This window comes from Nannobrachium achirus, assembly GCF_963921795.1.
Source record: "Nannobrachium achirus genome assembly, chromosome: 20".
NCBI classification, from domain to species: domain Eukaryota; kingdom Metazoa; phylum Chordata; class Actinopteri; order Myctophiformes; family Myctophidae; genus Nannobrachium; species Nannobrachium achirus.
Window position 1 is genome coordinate 16,872,108 of NC_137827.1, and position 27,864 is coordinate 16,899,971.

At 42.0% G+C, this 27,864-nt stretch overlaps 2 protein-coding genes across 2 annotated transcripts; one reads left to right on the top strand and one right to left on the bottom strand.

The window, feature by feature from the left end:
- Window positions 1-1,154: 1,154 nt before the first annotated feature.
- xgb (x globin) lies at window positions 1,155-20,252 on the top strand (the record flags this gene model as incomplete). Its single annotated transcript, XM_080750865.1, has 5 exons — window positions 1,155-1,330; window positions 9,660-9,767; window positions 13,778-13,898; window positions 15,199-15,279; window positions 20,109-20,252. The coding sequence occupies 5 exons, from the start codon at window positions 1,155-1,157 to the stop codon at window positions 20,250-20,252; spliced, it is 630 nt and encodes a 209-aa protein (XP_080606991.1).
- Window positions 20,253-21,973: 1,721 nt separating this feature from the next.
- On the bottom strand, window positions 21,974-27,864 carry srp14 (signal recognition particle 14). The gene is made up of 5 exons (XM_080750621.1): window positions 27,771-27,864; window positions 25,538-25,610; window positions 25,274-25,386; window positions 24,306-24,338; window positions 21,974-23,291 (listed from the first exon to the last, which is right to left on the bottom strand). Exons 1-5 carry the CDS (start codon window positions 27,792-27,794, stop codon window positions 23,202-23,204), a joined length of 333 nt encoding a protein of 110 aa, XP_080606747.1. The 5' UTR covers window positions 27,795-27,864; the 3' UTR covers window positions 21,974-23,201.

Here is a 27,864-nt window from a genome sequence, read left to right on the forward strand (position 1 = left end):
AAGTTAGCGATTTACACTCCTTTAAGGCCTTCGGTAGGGCATTCCACATTTTAGTGGTATAGCAGCCGCGTGATATTGAAACGTAACGGCATTGCCGCATAGAGCGCTCGTTTTCACAGTTATTGTCCACGACACTGCAAGCGGCGCGAAGGCCAGCGGACCTTGGTCCTGCTCTTCGCCCCCGAGCGCCGCAGGCGCGAGTGGCCGCGAAGAGCGGGCCAGGGCCGCGCGGCCGGCGGAGCGCCGCGCGAGTTACGAAGCCGTGGTGAATGCAATCGTTCTATTTATGCCCAGGCCGTAAGGCCTGGGCAAGCGCACGATAAACGCAATGATAATTGGGGTTTGGTGCACCTCGCGCGGTCCAAGAGACCACAACGGAGCGCTCCCTACGTCCGGTTCAGCCAATCACAAGCTTCAAAAATGAGTCCGGGGCGTGGCTTGCGGCAATGCCGTTACGTTTCAATATCACGCATAGCAGCCACCTGTTCTCTCCCCACCAGGTAAGATTCCCTCCAGCTCACTGCTGCGCTGTCATTCTGTCAAGACCAATAGCTTTTAATTTATCAATAGGCTAGAGTGAGTTATGGTGTCAAATGCCTTCTGGAGGCCCAGGATGACCATGCTGCAATATTTGCCCAAATCCACCTCTTGTTTGATGCGGTTCAAATAGAGAAGGCCTGTGTCAGTGGAATGGGATTCTCTGAAGCCAGATTGTAACTCATCAATCAATTTATTCTCTTCAAGATATCTTGCAACCTTGCAACTTATTTTATTACCTGATTGATAGAAGAAGTCCTACAGAACAGTACAGTACAGATTAGCTCCTTTCGGAACAAAGCACAAATTAATGGCTTGTTTATATTGGGGGGCCTTTTATATTCAATTAATTGAGCTATATCTGGAACAGCTGAATAAGATTGGTTTATTTTTGCCGTATGACTTCTAATACGAGAGCCCCGCCTCTTGTAGGCTACCACAGGTTACAGTGGTCATTACCACACAGAGACCAGCGCACTGCCTGCGCGCTACAGCTGCCTGGAAACCACTTGATGCAGCCTGAAACCAGATGCCAGGAACACCAGGACTTAGTTTTATCTGACACAAACCGGTTCATTCGCCGTTGCTGACCTGTCGTCGCTGAGGTCCTGCAGAAAATGGGCTGCGCAATATCAGGTCTGGTGAAGCCAGGTGGTGTAGCGCGCAATACAGAGGATGCTGCTGCTGCTTGTGGCTCCGCACGTCTCAGCGAGGAGCAGATCCAGATGATCAAAGAGTCATGGAAAGTTATTCAGGACGACATCGCCAAAGTTGGAATTATCATGTTCGTCAGGTGAGATGAAATAAGAAAAAAAAGAAAAAAACGTTACAGTATCTGTTAAAAGATCCACTTTCAGGTAAAACAGCCTATCTATAATTAAAGTAATTAAACCACTTGTTCCATGCGGCAATAGCCTGCATGTTTATAGTTTTAAGATCAAACTAAATGATTGAAAAGGAAAGCTAGACAATATAAATTAGGCTATGCTTTCTGAAACTGTCAGCATTGCATTTATCTTGAAGAAGACTTAAAACGTTCTCATTGATTCAGTTGTGTGTTCATGCTGTAGGTTACCCTTAACCACTTCCAGCCCTAAAGCATTGATATAGGTTTGTCTTTTGGGGAGAAGAGTGGTTCAGTTGGTTCAATATGTGATTGTGATTGTAAATAATCAATGGTTTTGTACAGATAAATAGTAGCCTGTCTATAAACAAAGATAACTGTCACCACCTGAGCTGGAAATCAGAGCATCATCATGAACATATGATGTAGCCTGATCAGGTTATGTTTTGGAGTCGGTCCATTCACACTGAATTAGAGACTGACTTTGTGGGATCATAGATTTTCAATTGTATCATATTACAGGTACTTACATTCAGTTGTTCTGTCATACCCCAGTAAAATGAGTATAAGTAAAACAATCATGGGTTCTGTCATGATATCCCTGAAGTTCATCCATTAGTCATTAATGGAGCAGATGCAGCTACAGGATTTACGTCAATTTCTAAATCACATCATCACTACAGTCGTCACTCTGCTCTTATAGCTCCAGGACAGACATATCCAAACCTTAAAAAAGTGAGTTGTATGTTAGATGCAAAAGAACACATTATATTTCATTGTGATTTTCCCTTTCAACCAACAGTTCACGGTCCTCTGTCTCCTTATCCACTGTTTTATTAAAAACTAGCCCTTACCCGTTCAAAGATATGAGCTCCAAAATGATGTGCAGTGTGTGGGTTATGGGATGTGCACTGTGCATACAGTATATGAGGGATGGAAAGTAACTTTAACTGGTGCTTGCATGCTAATATGTAGGAGCATCAATGTAAGAAATACCCGTTCCATTTAACGGCTACAGAGATACTGTGTACCGATCTGCATGATTTTTGGACAACATCTGTAAGAGGGCCAGAACCCCCCCCCCCCCCCCCCCGATCTGCATGATTTTTGGACAACATCTGTAAGAGGGCCAGAACCCCCCCCCCCCCCCCCCGCACACACACACACACTCCCCCCCCCCCCCCCCCCGTGTGTGTGTGTGTGTGTGTGTGTGTGTGTGTGTGTGGGTGGGTTTGTGTGTGATTGTGCATGGCCTGAACAACAGCGCCCCTCCCTTAACATGTGTGGTCACAAAAGGTACTGTAGGCTAAATAGATATAGATACACCATAAAAATGCTAATATACAGCATACGATTTGTGAAAGTGACAAACGGGCTTCACAGTTATGTCAGGTGTGTTCATATGCTGATGGTGATGCGTTTTCAGATCAATTGCTCCAGCCACCAAGGAGAAACGCTGAGACAGACAGACAGACAGACACTCACTCACTCAGACATTCGCAAAATTATAGTATAGATGGACCTCTCTCCATCCCCCCTATCTCTCTCTGTCTCTCAGTCATTCTCCCTGTCTCTGTATCCATCTCTCGCACATCACTGTGCACTGCATGCATCACACGATCTCAACAAAGTCTTAACAATATTAGTTACATAATACACACCTTAAAGCTATACTGTGTAAGATTCTCAACTAGTGGTCAGTAGCCATATAGCAAACCGCGGTCGCGTTCGCGTCTTTCGCCCGTTTTTCATACCTTCACACCCCCGCGTCTGCCTCCACAACGCCGAGAGCTATCTTTAGAGGGGTCCCTGGTTCCTGTGCGTTCAGGCATTCCGGAGAAACGGACTATTTCACCCTGCCTGGTAGGCGAGAATTACCTTTTGAGTAAAGAGACACACGGGCGACTACAAATATGGCGACCCCACTTCAAGATGCGCTGCATTGGCCGGTAGTGTACCATGTGTGCATGATCGGCGATGTGATTGGGCAACGTATACACAACGTATACAGATGATGCAGATTACGTAATCATGGCGCGAAATTCTCCCCCCCTCACGGCTCATAGAAAACATATAAAGAGAAGGCTTCAGAAGCTGAAAATAACGGAGTGGGTGTTCTAAAACTTTAGCGATTTAACAGTTAGGACAATTTTAAGATTTGTTTTATAAAAAAAGTTACATAGTAAAACTTTAAGGTCTCATTCAGCGTGGAGAACAACAAAGAGTAAACACTTATTATCAATGACATTGATTGAAATGTCTTCCAGCCTGACGCGTGGAAAATACTAGGAACACTAAGAATAATGTGGCGCTGCTGTGGTGTTTGTTGTTAATGAGGACAGACAGATGTTATGCTGCTGCTGCTGCTGCTGCTGGTGGAACCAGGAGAGTGTGACTCCCAGGCACACAGCGGAGTGAGCGGACAGCTCAGAAGCCGTTCGGGGGCCATGTCCCCGGGGCTTGATCCGAGACAGTTAAGGAGATTGACCTTAACATATTAGCCCGACACCACAGGGGCCTCCCGTGGACAAGGGCCACCTCAGGGCCCCCAGGCCAGGCACGTGCACACAGAGGAGCCAACCAGTGCCCGGGCACCTGCCGGTCATGGGAGAAAGTGCCCTTTTTATGCCTACATCATTTATCTCAGTTCTTTCTTGCTGTTACGGAACCACAGTTGCTCTCTGCACTGCTCTCATTCAATACGATAGCCTTTTATATTATATGTTGTTTTATTGGTGGTGAGTGCCACTGCCGAGCATATCTATCTTGCACATCAAACCTAAAAGTGTGAACTTGCTATAGGTTCTGTTGATGAGCTTTTTAACTGATTTATCAAATCTATTTATCATTACCATGTTTAACTATAGCTTTTATACAGTCTTGTTGGATCAAGCTTCTCTGTTTTTTCTTGCCAGTGTAGCACATAGTAGCTTGCATACAGAAAGCATTCTGAAATCTTAATGCTGGTAGAGGAAATCATTTGGTTGAGTTTATACTGTATTTTTCAAAACTCATGATGTACAGCAGTGGTTCTCAATCTTTTTTGGCTGCAGTACCCCCTTACACTGATTTCCAAAGCCAAGTACCCCCTTGCTCTGACTGCAGCAAAATTGACATCAAAAGTCCAGTTTCAATACCAATATGTTCAAAATAAATAAACAGTGCTTTCTATTCAAGAACAGTTACTACTAGTCAAGTAATTGATTGTTTTAGAAATGTACAGATGAGCAGGTTCACACAAACTCTGTCAATGTTTTATCATTAACCATAACACTGATAACAGTAAAATACATATACAATACATATTCCCATTTTCTAGTTTTTCCACACGTACCCCCTGCAGTACCCCTGTGTACCCCTAGGGGTGCACTTACCCCCATTTGAGAAACACTGGTGTACAGTACTTCATGTTGTACAGTACCTATCGTGCTATTTTCATGGGTGCTATCTGAGAAGAGCCAACTCATGGCTCCAATTAAAATTCCACGTGCACCAATATGCGTGTACGTTGTATGCGTATTTTACGCATGCCTGCATACGTGCCTTTGTTTTGCAAGAGGGACATACACAATGACAAGTGGCTATGTTTATGTTGGATGTGTGGACTTTGGAGAAAGGAGACATTTTTGATTTATGCTCTTGTCAACGAGATGAGGGAGGGAGGAGTCGGATCAGAATATTCTGAATTTGCATATTTCTCACAAATTTATTCCAAGAGGAATTCTATAATGACTTTCCACTAACAAGCTCCATCCATCCATCCAATCAATCTCAGGCCAGCCACATGCACACATAGTTGCTCCCTCCATCCAAACCCCCCACTAACACTTAAACTCTATGGTGGTGGAAATTGTACACAGTAAAATCCTCAGAGTTAATGTATCCACTGTTGTATACTGTATAAACATTATTTGGGTTTTCAAATGAATAGACCACTAAACCTCCCATATTTTTGTTGTAAGGCAATGAATGGTGCCTGAAACTACACTTTCTCAGCAATGAACCTGCCCTGGAAAAATACAATCTAGCTGTGTATAAGGTGTGTGTTGGTACACACACCCGTGTACCAACACACACGGGTGTGTGTACAGGTACAGGTTATTGTGCCAAAGGGCACAATAACCTGTAAGTGTAGACAATAGTGATTTAAATGTGTCTGCTAGTCAGTGAAACAGACAAACATTCATTGTAAATAAGGCATCGGAAAACCAAAACGTAAAATACATCGATGTAAAGAAATGACAGATATTTAGAAAAAATGTGGGCTTCAACTTCAAGAAGTAATTTAGAAAGTTGTGACACATTTGTTGCTTTGCACTACAATGAACCGCTCTGCATTATCATTTCTATGTAAAAGAACACAGATCTATGGCGGATTTCAACCTGGCGCCCTATTTTAGGCAGGTGAATCTTGTCAAAAGATATAATAACTGTGGCCGGCAGTGGCTCAGGTGGTAGAGTGGCCTGTTTAATGAAACTAGAAGGAAGGTTCCTATCCCAGTTTGATCCCCAGCTCCTCTTGGATTTGTGTTGAAGTGTCCGACTCCTTGAGAAAGACACTGAACCCATAATAATTGCTCCGTTGAGCAGGTTGGTCTTGGTTGCCTCCAATGTTGGTGCGTGAATTGCATTTAGGTGCTATATATATCGTTGATGAGTTACTGATAACCAGCCCTCTACCTCAAACCCACAAGGGAATTTCAGAAACAATGGTCTCGTTGACAATGTCATCTCCTCTTGTTTTGTTTCCCCTCCAGCACATGTTGTTTCGTGAACAGAATCAGCATCAACCTTTTTATCTCGGCTTGAGTACAACACAACTTAAAGAGTAAATGCAATCTGGGTCCCATTGGCCAAGCTTCGTAGGACGCTCTGTGATTGGCTAGCGGGGCGCTCTCAAAAATAGCACCGCTGACTTCACACTAGGTGTGATTCTTTCCATAGCAAAAAGCTCTATATCTGTAGATTATATTTTGGTATGATAACCCTTTCTGAGACACAGCTAAATTGGTGTTATCAGCCGCTAGAGTCTGTGTCCCACAAAAGTGTGAAAAGTGATGACTCATCACTTTTCATCACTAAACCATAGTCTTGTGGGGCCGTTTTTAGCCCAAGGAATGTTTTTCGTGCAAAACAGATGCTTGCAATGGATTCAGAATCATGGAAAAAACCCTAGTGCTACTTGAAGCAGATGTTTTGCTTTTTTTTCCTGTATAGTAATGTTGATGGGACACAGACTCTAGCGGCTGATAACACCAATTTAGCGTCTCAGAAAGGGTTATCATACCAAAATATAATCTACACAAAGTACACATATAGAGCTTTTCAAAAATGCATGGTAACCTTTGCCACCTTTCGGATACTGACATCTCGTATGGCCCATGGACTATTCGAGGAAATGGGTCGCATGGAAGAAGGCTCCCTGACTGTGTCCTGATGATGCTGATTGCAGCTGGTGGCATAAAACAGTGGGGAGGGACAGTAATGAGGAGCAGAAGCAGAGTTTGATGGAGACGACGAGTGTTGTAAAAAAAAAAGGGCACAATCACATCTCTATTCAAAGCATTAGCAGTGGGGAGGAAGGATGTCTTCTGGATGAGACGCGAACAGCTAATCATCATGGCGACACGTGTGCTCAATGTGTGGAACTCTTCCGTTATGAAATCAAATTAAAAAAGGATCATAACCCCTGTCAATACATGCCGTTGTCACAGCTTTGACAATGTTGTATGCTAACAAGGACATTTCCCCGTTAATGGCTTTATTTCTTTTAGATAGCACATTTGTTTACACTTAAGTTATTAAAATGTTGTTGAAAAGCTGAACACAGGTGGAGAAAAGCACATCTCTGTGTTCATTATGACATTGGTAATGAAAGACTTCACATTTATTATTTGACAAGGAGAAATGCAAGACGGTCCTTCTTCCGATTACATCATTGCCAAAAACAATAATGACGTGCCTTGTTTGCCACGGTCGAACGATAACAAACCCTCCTCTGAACTTTTATATCCACTGGAGCCGGCGATGAATTTGCCTTCCTCTTCATTGACAAAAAAAATGTAGAAAATGACAAGCAGTCAGTGCATCCATAACGGATGCAGGATATTTGTCCACTTAAAACTAATTCGAGTACCATGACACAATTTTATCCGATCAACCATGAAAGCTCAGATGACATTATAAATCTAGAATCTGGAATCCCAGCTCCTGCTGCTGCCATAATACGCTGCCAACTGTTTTTCAGATGGACATTTGAAATCTATCTGTGCTTGAAAACCCCAGTGTATACAATCTGATGATTGCCTGATCAGAGCCTTGTCGACTCTCCCATTATACAATTAAACTCGAATATGTAAAAGAAAAGGGATAAAACATATCGTTGTTGTCAGGTGGAAACCTTGTATGTCCAAGACCTTTCGTTTTGTATTTATTGTTTTAAAAATGAACTAAACTGGTGAAAATAGCAGATCTACAAGCACACAACGCCTCGCGCCGCGAGGCTGTTTTCACTACTTTTGTGCGACGGCCTTGTATGATGAAGCAGGGCTTTACTTGGTGAAAAAACTTACAAACTTGAAACATGGAGATACAAGGTTTCTTTTTCCGACAGTGACGATATGTGATTGTGAACACAAAGTTGTGGAGCTACTTCTGTGGCCTACAGAGTAGTATGCATGCAAGATTTGGCACTGATGATGATCAGTCAAGCTGTTTAGGAGATTAGGTCCGGATACATAGACAGAGTGACAGGCAAACACAGACACAGACACACAGACCCTCTCATAGATGGCTTGCAGAGCCACACATAAAGAACTGGACAATTATTAGCGTAAGAAATTATATCTTGTACCGTACTGAAATGAATAGGATTATGTGGCTTCCTCAAAGGTCAAACAAACCACATTATCCTTTGGAAAGTAATGTCAAATATATGGTGAGTCATAGTACGGTGGCGTGTGTTCTACCAGTATATGCTATATACATAGTTCTTGAATACATCAGAGTCTTCTGATGCACCTGAACACATCATCAGTGATGTATCCTGAGGTCGTCAGATGTTTCGGGTCTTACAACATCAGACATCCTCGCCCAGGCGACCCAGCCACGGTTGATCAGACCACGGCTTGTGTTCAGGTGGCATTCACTTGTCCCCATGGTTCTCCTCTCTGGATCCAGAGCCATCTCGAGGCTTTCTCAGCTGCTTCGGTGATGTCCTTGATGGCTCTGCTCCTTGCTGTTCCCGTGATGCCCAGGGCACTTAGGGCTTTGTGGAATGAGTGCCCCACAAATCCTCTGCTGCCAACTTTGATGGGCATACATTTTGCCTTCCAGCCCAACGCACGACAGTCGATGACCAGGTCTTCGTATTTGGTCCTCTTCCTTTCATGGGCCTCCCCCAAGCGGTCCTCCCATGGCACTGTCAGCTCCATGAATTATGATGTTCTTGGTGCTCTCTGAGACCAGAAGGATATCTGGCCTCAGGGCAGAGCTTACAATGTGCTGGGGGAACTTCAACTGCTTCTCAATGTCTACAGAGAGCTGCCAGTCCTGGGCAGTTGCCAGGATCCCTGCTGGTGCCTTCTCACGACCCGCCCTTGGCTGGTCTCCTGCTTTGACAAAAGCGATTGTGCAGGTGGTGTTGCACACTTGGCTACAGCTGCTGATATCTTTGCTGACTTGGTTGCGGCGCCAGGTGTAACAGCCCTGGCCGAGCGCTTTTAGACAGGCGCTCAGAATGTGTTCCAGAGCTGAACACAGTTGGCATACAGTATATACTCAAATGGAAATTTTGAGTATATACAATGACCGCTGGCCATGAGAGTGTCAAAGTAGCTACTTCACACATTTACTTAACAATACATATAATGGCATACTAATTAGTATTAGTATTTCATTCAGTGACCGCGTGCATACTGTATGTGCGTGCACATGCCATGCGTGAGAGAATAATTATAGTACAGTATATACTATCTAAAAAAATAAAACTAGACTACAGCACTGGCTCCAAATGGACCCTTACAGGTGTGTTACTCTGAGAGTTACATTTGTACACTTTCAGAGTTACGGGGGTCCTTGGAATTAAAAGGTTTGAGAACCACTTCTTTAAAGTCCACTCTCTCTCTGTGTGTGTGTGTGTGTGTGTGTGTGTGTGTGTGTGTGCGTGTGTGCGTGCGTGCGTGCGTGCGTGCGTGTGTGCGTGCGTGTGTGGTTGGGTTAGGCTGTTGTTAATGACCAGTGACTCACAGATGTCTGCTTACCGTTGTCATGGTAACAGGTTGTTCGAGACCCATCCTGAGTGCAAAGACGTGTTCTTCCTGTTCCGAGACGTGGAGGACCTGGACCGCTTGAGGACCAGCCGAGAGCTGAGGGCACACGGCCTGCGGTCAGTCACTCTCCCTCTGCCCACTGCAGCTCACATGCATATTCATCAGACTTAGGGCTGTCACGATTATGCCATTTTACATGACGATTAATTATGACTCAGATAATTGCGATCGACGATTTAATTGTGTTTTGTCATTGACGATTTATATTTCTGTTTGGCTTGTAGGCTTTGAAGTTGCACATGGCAGATATGACATAACCTAAATATACAAAGACATTACTGACATATTTGACAACTTTATACTTTGATAGTGGAAATGCGACATTGTGAGCTTGTAGATCTGCTATTTCCACTGCTTTTTGAAACTATACGAACATTTCTCAACATGCAAACGATTATGACGATTATTCAAAAATAATTGCGACTACCTCAAATAATTGCGATTAGACGATTGTGTAATAATTGTGACAGGCCTAATCAGACCTGCAGTTTGCCTGATGAAGTTCCAGCACAGAAACATCACTATTCTCTATTTCTTTTAACCACAGGAACCCTAGCGTCCTTATAATGGCGAAAATAGTCAAACGTTTGCAGAAAGTAGCCGATCTGCAAGCTCACAATGTGTAGAGGTAAAACACAAATCAGAAATCACGTTACAGAATCCTAATTCAACATGGTTTGAGAATCTCATCCACATAAGTACCATACAGTAACATACAGTTGTCATTAGAGATAATATTACTGTACAGAGTTTTCTCTTTCACACACACACACACACCTCCACGTACACGCAGAAAAATGCTCGCGACACACTGCCACACACTGACAAATGCTCACCACAATCACGTGTGCATGCGCACACACACACACACACACACACACACACACACACACACACACACACACACACACACACACACACACACACACACACACACACACACACACACACACACACACACACACACACACACACACACACACACACACACACACACACACACACACGAGGAGACAGAACAAAAACACTGGGATACTTAACGTTTGTGAACGAACGCTGGGTTCACAAACTGTCGCAATAAAATATATCATTGGGTGACAGAGTGCAGGATTTATTGTTTGCCCATTTGGCGAGGACGCATCATTACAACAGGCACCCGTGTCACTTCATGCACAGACAGGGGTGTCTGTCCACCAAATTCTGGGCCCTGGGTACTTTAACTTTTGAAAAATAGCAGAAATACCCTACAAGCGCTCACAGCGCTGCACTCTGTGCCGCACTGCAAGCTTATAGATCTGCTATTTTTGAAAAATCGTGAAAATGTTTGCAAATCTTTGAATATTTCAAATCCTTCTAAGGTTTTTTGAAAAACCTATGTTTATTATGTAAGTGGTGCTCACACTTTTTCATGTGAAGGACCCCCAAAATGATATGTATTTGGCCACGGACCCCCATCTCAAAATATTTAGTATATCTCAAAATACCAGCTTGCAGCGCGGCACTCTGTGCAGTGCTGTGAGCTTGTGTATCTGCTATTTTTCATTATTCATTATTTTAAGTATAAAATAATGAAGGCCTCCTCCAGCTTGAGCCCTAGTAACTCAGTCCCACTCCCCCCCTTATGACGCACTATGACGCCCCTGTGCACAGACAGCCTTTGTGTTTCCACTCAGCACAAGGCCAGCGGTGCAAATGATGCCTGAGAACATAAAGGTATATCAGACTGCCATCATCCAGCCGCCCTCCAATGCACTGATAAGGTCAAACTGCCCTTCAAATACTCTCAGGGACATTAGTACAAAGGTTTGCTGTGTCATTACTCAGGCAGACGGACACACACACAAACACGCATGCGCACGTACAAACACACACAGCAATGTGTATGACAGAAACATTGCATTATCTACTATTTTGGTTGTAGGCTCAGGGGCGTCAATTGGGTATGGCAGGGGTATGCAGCTGCCATACACTGGGTCCAGGGGGGGAAATAAAAGTTACTTTTAAATATAAATCGATGAATGTCTCTATCTGTGCTGGTTATTATTTTCTTAAATTACAGTAAAATAACTACAAATGCAAAATCTAACAATGGTCACTTTACTTTTTCATTCTCCACACTTGTATTATCCCCATTTTGACAGCATGGTAGGCTATATTTTATTCTCCCCATCTTGACAGAATGGTATATTCCCAGGTTCCGCAGGTCAGCTACACAGGTGCAATGCATTATTGTTAATTGTGGCACGTTTACTAACATGCCAAGTTTAGCTGCACTTGAACAACCGTTCCAGGCTGCCATATTCAGCCCAAGAAACCGTAGAAACGGGGGGGGAAATAAAATGTACTTCTTAAAATAATTGTATCATGCCTGTTGCTAAGGTATGGCAACATGACTGGTGTCTTCGCGCGCGTGCAAGACACCAGTGATGAACGAACGCTGGGTTCACAAACTGTCGCAATAAAATATATCATTGGGTGACAGAGTGCAGCATTTATTGTTTGTCCATTTGGCGAGGACGCATACCTTAGCTTTTTCTGAACTGACGCCACGGTGTAGGCTTGTTATTATGATTATGAATCCATTTGTGGCAATTGTTACCGTCGTATCCGAGAGTGCTGCAATAAACACAATGCAATCATACAGCTATACGAATGTTGTCTCTGAAGGGCTATTCACACCAAGAATGATAACTATTCAAAACATTGTTTCAACTCAAGTGAATGGCAGAGTCCACACAAGCACAACTATAATGATAGTGGTGAACTATATTGTTTGGATCGCTTTCATGAATGATAGAAAATGATAGAAACACCGATCAAAATCCATCCGAAGTACATAATGGGATGCAATCAGTCTCACCCCCGGAATCAGTGGTAGTTAACGGAGACGAGGAGACCATTATGAATAGCTAAGCTGGTAGGATAAACAAGTCACGTAGCCTACAACGAGGCTACCTGACTTGTTTATCCTATTTATAATTTTTAATCAGTCAGATTATCCATAGCCTATTGCATGTTTCTTCCAGCACCACCCTCATAGAGGCATCGCTCTCTCTTCGTCTATAGGCCTACATGTGAATAATGTCTGCCTTTATTCAATCCATCCATGCATCTTCCAGGGCCTCCTGGATAAACTTTTTTTTTTGTGGCGCTACTCCTCCCACAGTTTTTGCGGCACACACTTGGGCCGTATATCAAAAATGTATATAAATTTATTCATGAATTAACTTTCTCCATTGACTCCAATTAAAAATGTAACTTTTCCCAAATATGGAGATGACTGACATCATATATGTCTGACATCATATAGACCACATGAGACTGACACAGTATGTCCATTCCAAGATATGGGCTTAATATTGATGATATTATGTATCCATATATGGGCATACAAGGGACAAGGATGGAATGGTTAGCACCGCTTACTTAATTAAAATGTTATCTTTTCCCAAATATGGCGATGACTGACATCATAGATAGACCACATGAGTCTGACACAGTATGTCATATGGGCATTCCAAGATATGGGCTTAACATTGATGACATCAGGGATCTCCATATATGGGCATAAGAGGGACAAGGACGGAATGGTTAGCACCGCTCGAATAGGGACAAGGACTGACAGATATTTGCAATTGTGACTCACCTCAAGGCAACCACACTTGTAATTTCCAATTGCATCTTTCTAGTTATAGTTACTTGCGCCAGCAGAGTGCTCAAGTACTGCGTTCGGCTGCGTAATGTATGTAGGTAGGTAGATAGCTGTGTTTGTTTAAGACCGTAGCCCAATCAGGGACCAGCATTTCTGGCAACATCATCATTAACAGCCAATGAGGGACCAGCATTCCTGGTTATGCCAGTGGTGAGCGCACCTCATGGCGCGCTCTGCTGGCGCACAAGTAGGCCATACATGGCCTACCTCGACAGAGTGCAGTTCTAGTTCATTATAGTTATCATGCTTGTTGTCTTCCAAAACAGCCGATCTACAAGCTCGTTGCGAGCTTGGTCATACGACAGAGCATGTACAATAATCATTAGTTCACTAATCGTAGCGCTTTCATTTCAGTGTGATGTCCTTCATTGAGAAGAGTGTTGCCAGACTGGACCAACTGGAGCGACTGGAGGTTCTGGCAGTGGACCTGGGGAGGAGCCATTATAAATACAACGCCCCGCCCAAATACTACAACGTAAGACTGCCGCTCATCTACACCAGGGGTTTTCAACCTGTGGGTCGGGACAATTTAAGGACTTTTTAATACCTCTAAAATGACAGATTAAACATTGGCCAAATTGTCAAATATTAGAGGCAAAATCTTTTAAAATTGTGAGCATGTAGATCTGCTATTTTCACAATAGAACGGTGTTATACAAAATGTAATGCCTCAACTCTTAGTGCTTGTCAGGGTGGGGGGTCCCCAGTTAAAATATGATTATTTTGGGGGTTGCGGCCGAAAAGGTTGAGAACCACTGATCTACACAGCTAGTCTACACAGTGACTAGCTTTGGTGGAAAGAAACTAATTGCAATGAAAACGGTGGCACAAAGTGACAAAAGGCACACATATCCTGGGCGCTGGATCGAAAATTCAACGTGAAATAATAGAATTCGCACAACAGGAGGCTCTTCCTCACACCTTACACTGAGGAAATAAGGTCTGGGGAAGAGCCTCCCGGCTCGAAACATTACAGCCAATAAAGAAGAAATGAAAACACAATGAAAGCAGCATTCTGTTTTATTATTGTAAGAAACTAACTGAAAACACCCTCTTTACTGTGTAGTTGAGTAACTTTGACGTGTAAGTACTTTCTAAACTTCAGAAATTCTACTTTCACTTACGCTAAGTAGATGTTTGATGATGTCTACTGAAGACAGCCATGAATTACAGTTAAATGTTGTTATGGCCCAATCAGGAGGAGATTACAATTCCACTGAAGTATATTTTGAACCTCTTTTCTTTGAGAAAGCTTTCTTATTAAGAGCAGATGCTCATATTCCCGTAATAATCATTGCTATGGGGTGTTTGTTCAGTAACAGGGGTCTTGCCGTCTCTCTCGATCTCACAAGCTCTTTAGTGAACAGAAAATGGGTTTTCTGGTTGGGTTCCCAATTTCCTCAAATTAGCAGAGAGAATTCATACAGGATACAGGATAAACAAGTGAAATTGAAAGTGAAGAAACAAACCAAAAAAGATGAGCGGACAAAATTGGAACTGGAACACTATCAATGTGAGCAGATAAATGGTCTCTCTCTCTCTCTGCTGATTGGATGAAACAAAATGCCACAAATATTGGAAGCGTGTGATAGGCTACAATAGAGCACAGATACTGCTCTGAACGAATCAGACACTTTTTATCTCACCAGGTTTAGTAGCACTCTAGATTAGAAAACAAACTGTCCTGCTACCTGTAAAAGATTAAATATATTAATTCCGGACATATTTTCTAAAATAACTATATTCCTCATATTGTATTATGGATTATTTTTCAGTACGTTGGTGCAGAATTCATCTGTGCAGTCCAGCCTATCCTGAAAGACAGATGGACTCCAGAGCTGGAGGAGGCCTGGAAGGTAAGCCACAGTGGATGCCACCAGGAGGCGCCAGTGAGGCCATTTGGAAAGGAGAGGAATATTACTAAATAAATAATAATCATTTCAAATGTAAAAACTACGGTGGGATATGAGCTTGTAGAAAAGCTCGTAACAACAACAACAACAAGAAAATATGCCATTTCACAACAGTGGGGGCTATGGCTTTTTGGGGGTCCTTGGCATGTAAACTTCTGGAAGCCCTGCTCTGGCTGACATCTGGGGCCCCATGTGTAGCCGTTTGTCATCACGAGACATTCCTTCCGGGAATCCACTCTGCCTTGCGAAATAGGCTCCATGAGTGGAATCCTCATGTCAGTAGTAATCAACAGCCTAGTGATTGTTTGTGCCAGAGAGTTCTGTTCGTTTGTCAGTGCGTCACTGTGAGACATGTCAAGATGCAACCCAGTGCAACATGGCCTTGATTGATGTCAGAATGTACATGTCATCGAAGCAGAAATGTCACTTCCTGGCATATGTCACATCCCAGGATCCCTGAAATGTTATTTATGCAGCAGCGCTTGAAAAATAAAGCCGCTGCTCTTAAGAGCCTTTTTGACATCAAAGTGTTGTGTAATGTGCCTTCGTTCACGGGTCGTGTTGCTGTTGCCAATGATACGAAGTAAGGCTCTGTTCAATTTAATGTAGCAGTGAACCAACATGCACAATAGCAGCACCCTGATGTTGACCTGGACAGAAGACTCAATTAATATCATTGGTAACACCAGTGTTTTCCCCACTATGTTTTAATGCTAATATGGCTGTGGTAAAAAGGTCTACTGAAGACAAAGGAGCTTTCGTTTGGTGCAACAGTTCACAAAGTCATTGGTTTGGTTTGGTTTGGTATGTAGGTCACAGCCAATTACTTTTATATGACTAAAACATTTATATCTTTGTGTTTTTTTTCCCCCATTAAAAGCAAAAGTGCAGTTTTCAAATATTCTACAATGTGCAAGTTTGACTAATATTCTTGGCCATTACAACTACATCTAACCATCTGACCCGCAAGAAAATCATGTCCCACTTTCCCTCAGGGCCAGCGCCCAGGGCAGAATAACCAGAAAGTGCTTGTAGATCATGTACAGTATTTACGCTATTCCTATATAGGGCGTAAGTGGATAAAGTGGAGAACCACCTAGATTGGGAAGGGTGTACACACAGACATAGTTTAAATGGAATGCAATACAAGCTGCAGTGTTCTTGTGGTTGGTTGAAACTGTACCAATCAAAGTAGGAATCTGTGAATGAAAAGCCAAATTCAATCACAGAAATGGTATGGTGGTGCCAAACAGGTAATTGTAATCAAATACCGGCGGAGGTGATTAAAATTAACCAATTAAAGTCCAGCTGCAGTGTTTTTTTTGCAACCTTTGTTTTGAAGTTTTCTGATAAAATGGTGGCTGGTTGTCTCTTAACTATGGTCCAGCTCTGACAGGCGGCTGGCTAAAAGACTAGACCAGGAGTTCTGTACCCCTACAAGGGCTCAACTTCAGTCAACATAAACTAAACTACTTCACTACTCACCTAACCAAAGGTTGTTTTGCGTTGTTGAAAGTCTATTCTCCGCGGTGGGAAACCTCTCAGCACCCCACCCACTCTGTAAAATACATTATTTTTGTCATGAAATAAAACGCACCCACCTCGAGCCACCCAGCGGCCACCGCAGACACAAGCCGGAAATAAGCGGCGGTCGAGTTGGATGCGTTTTATTTCATGACAAAAATAATGTATTTTACAGAGTGGGTGGGGTGCTGAGAGGTTTCCCTCTCGTCTCTCAGCCAATCAGTGTCAGCCGACTGTCCCATTGGGCTATGAATTAGATTCAAAATAGTGTAGCATCCCTGTAGTGCCAATTACCAACTTATAACTAATATAATAATCTGTATATAGAGCCAAGTTTTTTGGGAATAATATCCTAAAGTATGTCAACAGATCGGCAAGCAAAAATGTAATTTTAAAACATTGAATAGAACTTTTATAATTAACCTAATCTATTTGTCTGATTAACCACTTAACCCTGTATTATATTTATGGTACCAAATCAAACATAGATCCAAAAACTCATGTTGCGTTTGTGAGGTTGTAGATCTGCCATTTTCTTTATAAAAGAATCATAATTAAAGCAAAAGTTTGAAATAATCGTGGTATTGATTTGAAGTCTTATCACACACACAGCCCGAAGAAATATACACAGTACACACACAGAGAGAGAGAGAGAGAGAGAGAGAGAGAGAGAGAGAGAGAGAGAGAGAGAGAGAGAGAGAGAGAGAGAGAGAGAGCATATACAAAACCGTAATAAACATTAATTAGACATAGCTACCCTGAAACCGGCCTCTTACAGTAAGAAATGCCCTCTAAAATCAATTTGTTGCTTTTGAGGTTGGAGAGCAGGGCAGGCCTGTGGAGGTTATCTATAAAAAAACACATAAAATACTTTTTCTGGGTAAACTTAATAGACGAGCTCCTTACAACCCAGGTAATATGAAATCATGAGAACGCAGTGGCCGGGGAACCGTCTGACTGCTTCCAGCTTATCTTGTCTACCCCCCACGCATTTGTGTTTCATATCAGTGTTGCTAAAACAGGTGCCATCAGGTAATCAAGTAATTTGAGTGGAGAGCTATTGTCCAGGGAGATCGACCCCACATGGGGACAGGGCTTGGTCTTCTCTACTTCTCTTTACCTTTCAGATAATTCTCCACTTTATACCACAAGGTAATTTTAGTTTTGCATTTTTCAATTTCAGTTTAGTTCCTTTTTGAAGTTGGTTTGCTAGTATAATAAATAATAAATAATATAGGCCCCACGCCTTGGGGAGTTGTTTGTCACAGTACATTTGCACATACGTGAAATGTATTCTCTTAACCCATCCTATAACGACTAGGAGCATGCAGTGAGCAGCCATATGTGGCACTCGGGGAGCAATAGACCGTTTGTCAGCCTTCTGATTGGTCCCTGAGACTCCCTGACTGGCCAACCAGAAAAAAACATTCACTTTTTGCTATCGGGGGTGGAGTTTGTGCAGTGGAGAATGTTAAATGTGGCTTTCAAAACTGTCCGCAGTGCGCGACACGGCGATCGCCCGGTACGGCCGCGATCTCGGCCGTGATCTCGCTCATCATAATGAATAAGCTTCAACAAACTAGTTCACATGGACCATATCAATGGTCTAAGAGTCACGATTGGGTACATATATTTTAAATGGGCAGAATTACGAAAAGCCAGCCTATTATGTGAGGTTAGGATTATAGTTCTGTCCTCTTCCTACCCAGGATGCAATGCGCGGTCTATTCTCTTTCTGATCCAGAGGATTAAACTAATTAAAACATTTATTTTCGGGGGGAAAACTACTGTTTTGCTATGTAATTACTGTACCTTTTTCTTCCCTTTTTATTAATATCACGTAGATGTGTTTTTTGTGGTACTTTATATAGCTGTAATGAGGCTATGAAGGGGAAAAAAATCCCATCCACTACCACTATAAAAGAATCTGCAAAGAGGATTCTGTCCCACTGGGATTAAACAAATTAAAACATATATTTTCGGGTAAACCCCCTGTTTTGCAATGTAACTACTGTACCTTTGTCTTCCCTTTTTATTAATATCACCTAGATGTTTTTCCTTTGGTACTTTATATAGCTGTAATGAGGCTATGAAGGGAAAAAAAATCCCATTCACTGCCACTATAAAAACAATCTGCCCAGGGTCAAATGTCCTATCATAGTAACAGGGCAGAATGGGGCGGGATTTGCAAAAGGGCTTATTAGGGGTTAAGGTTCTTGCTCAGGGACACAGCTACGGCCGCCCCCCTGCTAATTTAGTTTATTTTAATATATACGTTTTAGTTATAGTTTCGTTTCTTATTGTAACATGGGGTATTTGTTTGGAGGGGATTCAAAAAGGTATAATTGTGTAATAAACAATATGATAAAAAGCACAAATTCACAGTTAACCAGCACCAATGTAACTTCAGTAAACTATGGTTAAACCTAACCTTAACCTCAATAAAACGGTGCCAAAAGCCAACCATATTCCTAAACTTAACCACAGTAAAACTAATATGCCTAACCTTTCACAAGAACCGCCCCAGCGTGTGCCGCAGTCACAGGGAAAAAATGAGGGTTAGTTTGTGACCCCGCCCTGAAAAATGCAAATGTGTGGATTTCACAGAATTCTTCACACCTGCAAACCAGTTTGGTCTCCCTGCAGTTCTGGTGAGAAAATGTAGTTTGAGCCTGCAGTAGAGTTACAAAAAAAAGAAAAGAAAAGAAAGTTACAAAAAAAAGAAAAAAGCTAGCTCTGCGGCAAAACATTTATCACTTGGGTAGGACATGAAAGTTAGAGTGCAGCTTTAAGTGATGCCCCTACAGATTTTGCCCTAAAATCACGCAAATCAGTACACAGTATGTCTACACTTGTGTCATCAACATGGATCTGTCCCATATAATGCCACCATCTGGCCGATTTTTTCAAACACATTTTTGGACACTGCTCCTACACATTTTGCCCTAAAATCACGCTGCGATCTGACAGTTGCTTATCTCCCGATTAGGGAGTCTTACTGGTTAAAAATGTCCCAAAATTGGAAGATAGATTTCATATCTGCCAAATACTGCTATGCTATAGTATGTTGCCAAAAACTAGAACTTTTGTAAACAATAGATTCACCTAGTTTTCTTGCCTCATTTCCATTTCAGTTAACTAAAACCTTTTCTCTCGCCCCATAGTTTTCATTATACTGTTGGTTTTTAGTCAAGTACAACAATAACCTTGGTTGGTTCATACATCATGGTGTCTTTGTCCTGATCCAGGCTCTGTTCCTGTACGTGACCAGCCACATGAAGCAGGGCTACCAGGAGGAGGAGAGCAACCGTCACCATCATCACACCACCACCACCACCACCGCCGCCGCCTCGCTTCACAAGAGACCAGACAAGAAGAACACTGCCCTTTGAGAGCCCCTGGAAAAACCAATTGCTCGCCAAGAAGACCGGGCGGGAACGCATTATTTTATGCTTCAACTATTAAAAAATAGCAGATATACAAGCTCACAGCGTGGCACTGAGTGCCCCGCTGCGAGCTTGTACATCTGCCATTTTTGAAAGATTATGAACATTCATGCAAGTCTTTGAATATTTTGACCACGATTCTATAAGTGTCTTCTAAATCCTTCTAAGGTTGTTTGGAAAAACCTATGGTTCTATGTCAGAGGTGCTCAAAACTTTTCATGTCAAGGACCCCCAAAATGATATGTATTTGGCCACGGACCCCCATCTCAAAGTATTTAGTTCCAGGGACCCCTAGAAGCAAAATTTGAGTAACAAATGTTCGCTTGGAAAATACATACCGGTATATTCAAAGATTTGCTCAAAAATTAGCCTGATTTCAGACTCAGAGAGTGGGCGGGTCTATTGGCTGGAGTCAGGCAAGGCCTAAATGGGTTAACTTCTTTGGCAAATTAGGCTGTACAGCACCAGACTTTTTACATGCAAGCATAGCACGGACATGTGGCATATGCTGCTTAGTTGTTTATACAGTATTATATTAGGAGAATCCTCAGATTTAATCAACTATTACTTTATACTGAGGTGTTTGCTGTGGTGCATTTATTCTCGTTTTCTACATTGGTCCCGTTGAAGACACATTTGATACCGCCAGCCATGTCAGATGTTGCTCAAATCACATTTTTCCACACTTTTGCAAGTTTTTGGGGATTTAAACATAACTGCAGTAAATTTCTAACAAAGCACTTTATTTCTTAAATTATCATCTGCTGTATTCCTTTAACATGAATCACAACAAATGGATGAACTGTCTGTTGTAGTTGTTGTACCCATCTTGTAAAATGAAAAAACAATATATAGTATACTTAATCTCAATATTTTTCAAATTCTATAAGCTTAAATCAAATAATGCCTTTTAGGACATCTACTAGTTAAGACTTTCTCCATTTAATTGAGATTTCTGTTTGTTAACCTATTTACATTTGAAACAACCAGTGATCCTAAACTCTGAACACTGAATTTCAGAGGTTTCAAGTGGGATGCTTTTACAGCTTGCCTTAAAATAATAAATCCATCCGTGGGTTAAAGCTGCAATCTGTAACTTTTTGTCCCAACCAGGTCTTGCACACGAGCGTGAACATTTCTACTGCTGAGAGATAAAGCCTGTATGCGCAGAAGATATATTCCACTTCTTCAATGCTATGCCTCTTGTCAATCATAAGTGTTCCTAACCAACCACTAGTCTCACCTAGCCAGACATCATTGATCCTACATATAAATGTATTTAGCCTGGAATCCAGACTGGGGAGCCCGTACATTTTTCTGTTTTTTTACTTTGCTTTTAAGTGAAAATAAAATAAAAACACTGAACAAGCTCCTCTGTCTGGAAGAAATACCTCGGCTGACATCTACATGCACATACATGTAGGGCTGTCACGATATGACATTTTACATGACGATTAATTGTCACTCAAATAATTGGCGATTAACGATTTAATTGTGTTTTTGTCGTTGATAATTACATTTCTGTTTGGCTTTTAGGCTTTGAAGTTGCATATGGTAGATATGACACATAACCTAAATGTACAAAGAAATTACTGACATATTTGACAACTTACTACTTAAAAAATAACTTTGATAGTGGAAATAGCCGATCTACAAGCTCGCGACGCGTTGTGAGCTTGTAGATCTGCTATTTCCACTATTTCGAAAATTTTTCAACATTCACGATTATGACAAAATAATTGCGATGTCAAATAATCACGATTAGACGATTATGTAATAATTGTGACAGCCCTACAGACATGTATGAACATATCTGCCAAATGGACAGAACACAAAGAGCTTATTTCGAGTGTGGTCCTTCTGTCCCAGTATGAAGTAAAGCCTTTTAATAATGGTTTTCACCCAGTTCTAGGCCATAGCTTGACTGAAATTAGATGTCAGCATATTGGTTGGTAGATACAGTATGTCTGTCCACAGGAGAGTAACCGAACCTAAAATTCTTCAATAGAAGAGCAAGTAGACCAACTACAACCACAGCATTAACCACATGAACCCTAGAGTCACTATTCTGGGGCAAATATTTGACAAAAATAGACAGATGTACAAGCTCAAGACAGTGAGCTAGATCGGTGCGACGCCATCATACGAACAAGTGGTTAACATACTCTACCATACAGATTGCTCGAAATAATGTTTTATTCACTAAAGGAAGTTATGGATTGCAGCTTTAAGAAAAAAAACAGAACAGTTTTGTTCAACATTTAAAAAGGAAAAAACACCCAGGAGAGATGAACCATATCTTCTCCCAATATGAAACCAAATACTTTCGACTGTTGATAAAAATTATTCCATGCTTAAATAATATGGCAGCGTTTTTCACCATTTTTTGTGCACCGAAACAGTTTTTTCTATATAAGTAAATTAATTAAAGGTAATTAAATCAGATCTGTGCCGATGCTATCAAATCATGCAAATAAAAATCACAGGATGTCTCTGAAAGGCATACAATGGGGACAAAACTGAAATAAAACGAAAGGCAATTTATCGATGGGCTCCATCCTTTTGTCCACTGTGACAGTGACAGTTCGTTGATATAACCGGGTTCCTACGCAGAGATGTTAAGGTGGGACGTGTTGCTTCGATAAAACTCCACTTGTCGCATGATCCTCCAGTAGAAATCCTGAGGTTTGCTGTCCCGATCCACATAAGACATTACTGTGTGCAAACAGCGATATGATATCAAAGCAGTCACGTGGATGACGGTGGTCTTCAGTAGAATGGGGTGAACATGGAGGGGAACTGCTGTTTACAGGCCAGTTGAAGCCCTGCTCCTTCAGATAGAAAAAGGCCAGTAGTCCACGTCTCCATGGTGACAGTATGGAAGAGTCTGTTTGCTCATTGGGTGGCTTTAGTTTTTTTGCTTTTACTACTTTTTGCTTTCTTCTTTAGTCCGTCCATGTGCGCTCTGAGGAGATTGGAGTACGCCTATGAGGAGGTTTAAATAGGAAACATTTAGTCACTTTTCAAGTCTGTGGGTCACCAAGATCAACTGTAGCATAATACTACTTTGACGATGGATGTGTTATAAGATTCAATCATTTATTTCAAGAACCCCTAATTTTATAAGAGAAAAAAAAATTGACACTCAAGGCAACTTTTAACCGCACATATTTTCCGCCGATTTGTGTCGGCAGGTTTTCGGCAGAGGGTCGGGACCACTATCGACGGAAAACTGGAAGACTGGACTTTCCCAGTTTTGTTGAGTCGCCCCTGGCCATCGGTAGAATTGAGGTGGTTGTAGAGTGGACAGTTTGCTACTGCTGCAGTAGAACCATGCAAGCCTAAACAAGCCAGAGACATTTTCCCGTCGCACATTTTTTACTAAATACCATATTCTCAATCTCAACTCTCAATTCCTATACCAAACGAAAGCAAAGCTAGTAAATAGTGCTGTGTGTTGTTTTGGTGAGAGCAGAAAACACTGCATAGAGTAAATATCTCTGCCTCCGGTTGCCACATTCTGAGTGAAACAAGAGACCAGGTCTATGAAAACAAGCCCAAAAGAAGCGACCCACAACTAGCAACATTATAGGAAAACAGGATCAAAGTCGCTTATAACGAGCAGACCTGGCAACACTGCCATACTAGCCTTCATGTTCATGTGATCTCAGTGTGCATGCACACAGTAACACAGTAACTACAGTCAGCATACAGTAGGCTGGAAAACAATTTGCTTCGTTTTTTGCAGTTCTTTGCAGTCTGTGAAAAGTTAGAAAGAGTCTCCTGTAGTCTCTTTGGTGTGGAGTCACCTTTAAAGTTACAGACCTGTAAGGGTCCTCAGACCAGTGACCTAAAACCTGTTTGTGGGAACCCCTTATCAAAGTACTCCATAGATAGAAAACAAAGACCTGTGAATAGCTAACTACTGCAAACCAAGTCTGTTATCAACCTGAATGAATCAAGAACTGTCATAAACACACTACCAAACAGGGTACCTACCATCTGGAACTTGATTACTTCTTTGGTGCTGACCTGGAAATGCAAGAAAGTCAACGTGAGTAACAAATAAAGTTACATTAACTCATAAGCCCATCTCAAACCATATTTGGTTGAGCGGTGTATTTTCTTTGATACAGTAAATATCATTTCAGAACATAGCAGATCTACAAGCTTACAAAAATGTTTTGCAAACGTTTTCCCTCAGAATACGGATCTGGGTTTCAAGTGGTTAAATGCGGCTGATTCTGGGGAATATCCATACATGGACTTTTACATATATGGTGATGGTAGTCAGCTCCACCAAGGCCACACAGAGAGCCGAAGCGCATGCGAACGCAACAGCGCCAGGAGGAATGGCTGTGATGTCACGTTATATCACAGTGAAGTGTCAGGGGAACCACAGTGTCAGGCATTATAGACAGACAGACACAGATACGGTCAAGCTGTGACTGTTCACATACTAAACTGCGACCTATGGTCGCAATAATAAAGGAGCAGTTAAAAAACACAGGCGGCTTCATAAAACTGGCGTTATAGTACACTGTGATGCAAGAAACACTGCAGCATAAAATGAATAACGGGTGCGATAGATCTAGGTGTGCCAATGCAAGGACTGACAAACGTTGGACCTACTGTCTATGCTTGCACATTAGCCCACCCATTATTACTCTGATTAGCTGCAGCTCTGATGGCCTAGAATAGACCCTAGGATTTCATAGTTCTTTAATACCTGGCTGGAGCCAATTTGACAAAAGTCTTCTAAATATCTGACGGTTTCCTGGAAACCTTATGTTGCTATATCAGTGGCTCTCAAACATTTTCATGTCAATAGCCAAAGCCTTTTCAGGAATAGCCAACGCATAAAATGGTGGTTAAAGTGCTTAAAATACAGCTAAAATCTAAAATGACACGGATGCTTTGCCGTATTGAATGGGTCAAGAGATGTACGTCACAGGCAGCAAACTCACCACTGTGCTTATCCTTTTCTTGCCATCCGAAGCTCTGATGAGACATTTGGTGTCTACTGGTTCAAAGGATTCTGCGTTGCCCTTCCTAGGAACCGGTTTGGTTCGACCGTCATCTGGAAGGTGACAAAACAAAATGTAATCCAGTTAGTTTGACCATCCAGTTGGCATTAAGGCTTGTGACATTCATTGCCTTAATTTACAGATTGTGTGAGGGGGATCGATTGCCGTTAAGCATCCAGCAGCAGGTAGTAGGCACACACTCACATTTCTTCAATGTGATGACAACACTACCAGCGGTTCTGCATTTCTGGAACAGTCTTGTGAGCTCAGTCAGAAACTACAGGAGAAGCAAAACAGAAGTGTCAGTACAGTTAAATCATCCGTTTTGAATGTATCCACTTCACTGGCAACTGTGAGCGTGTAAAAAAGGACCACCAAATGGAACATTTTGGTGGTATAGTTGTTGTAACAATTTAATTACATAATTTGTTCTTGGTATTGATTGATTTATTAACAGTTTGAGACAGGAACAGGGAAATACAGTTCAATACAAGGTCTGCCAAAAGGATTTTTCAAGAAAGCCTATGGCTTGTTTCTGTTGGGAACGGTGTACTCAATCGGAAAATTAACAACTCCCAGAGCACTGCAGTTTATAGTATATAGTTCTGTCCAGGTGGAATAAAGATTAAATGTTAAAAGGTAAGGACAATTTGGCAGCTGCTTACTACAGCTATGTTTAAAATGGCAGCAAAATTGTTAAAACACGTAGGTCACTGCCGGCCTCCTTCAAAACTGCCCTAAAACTCACTTTTCAGGAGGCCAGAGGCGGAGGTAGTTATCACTTCTCCCATATACAGGCGAGAATTGAGAACCCCCCCTTAGCCCCACCTTATGTCCCCTACCCTGTACATATAGTGTTTTTATAACTGCAATGATTTTGAATGGAATTTTTTACTTGCCATTTGTTATGTCCATGAATTGAATACCAAGGACTTTCGACGTAAGCAAGACTGTAAAATGACTTATTTGTAGAGATGGACCGATTGCAAAATTCTTGGCCGATACCGATCCACCGGTTTTATGAACGTCTGACCTGCCAAAACATATTTCTTTAGCTAAGAACTAGAAAATAGGGTTGCTCCAATGCCCTTTTTTCAGGCCAAGTAGGCCTACAATTCAATTTGAGTACCAATAAGCTAGAAGAACACTAATGCCAAATCAATCAAATAGTACAATATCCAAAATCACAGACAATATCCAGTCTAATATGACCGTCTGGACAAGGCAGGAGGAAAGCAGGTGACGCATGCTTTTTTTCCCCTTCTTTTTGGAGACGACATTGACACAGGATTATGGAATATATCCTTACATTGCAAAGGTAACCAGCACCATCTGTATTCTGTAGGCTGCCACTAAGTAGACTGGCTGCTACTTGCTAAGGTTTACTTTAGTCACAGGACCAGAGCATCATGCTGTGCAGTGCCATAGACAAAATCTGCATAAAACCGGTATTTATGTCAGTGACCTGCCGGTCACCGATTCGGCCGGTTTGATATAATACCTGCTGATTTTTGATATTGGCCAATACCGATGTCCATCCCTACTTATTTGGGATGTTCCTTTTAGTCAGGGACAGAGTGTTTAACTGTACTTTTACTGTACTACATTTGTGTATTGTATTGACTATACTTGTACTGTTCTCCATTTGTGTCTAATAAAATAATCAATCAAAAACCAGGAGAGACCTGCCACCATACAGTATGAGCCTTATGCTAGAGACAGTCATCACAATTTAAACATGAATGATTCTTTCAGCCATATGGGTGTTGTCAGAATGTGATATTTGTGGTTCGTGTACACCATTGGTTCTAAAAGTGGGGTCCGGGGACCCCCAGGGGTCCTTGAGGGATTTCCAGGGGGTCCCTAGCTAAATGATAGTTAGGAACCAAATGGACCCTTATGGCTATGTAACTCAAGAGAGGGGTCCATTAGGTTCCATTTGTAAACTCAATAAATGTAAGTGAACATTGCTTTTACAATATAAATTTGGGTCTCAGAGATTGAAATGCCATTAAATGGGGGTCCGTAGCCCTAATGCCTGTCAAACTGGGGGGGTCCTTGTAATTAAAATGGTTCAGAATCACTGCTAGAGCCGTAAAAACCTCTTAAATGGGGGTCCATGGCATATATTTTCAAATAGGGGTCCGGCGGGCTAATAAGTGTCAATTTGGGGGGGTCCTTGACATGTAAAAGTTTCAGAACCACTGCAGTAAAACCACGAATAAACCTACGGTCTGTCTCAGTAGGCTAGCATGTTAGCATAAAGGGCTAGCTAAGCTTCAACTAGCTAACGTTACACAGCAGCAACAAGCTAATGCAGGGAGGTGTGCAGTACAGCACAGTACAGTATTTTCCATGTTGTAACAACGTGACACGTGACAAAACATACATTGTAACAATAAGCGCAGTGTGACGGGGTTTGTTTGGCCTTTCTTACCGAGTCGTTTTCAAGTAGCACCATGTTGTTGGTTCCCGGTGAGACTGAACAGCAGCAGACTTCTTGCAGTGTTGGTTGGATGAGTGGTTAGCAC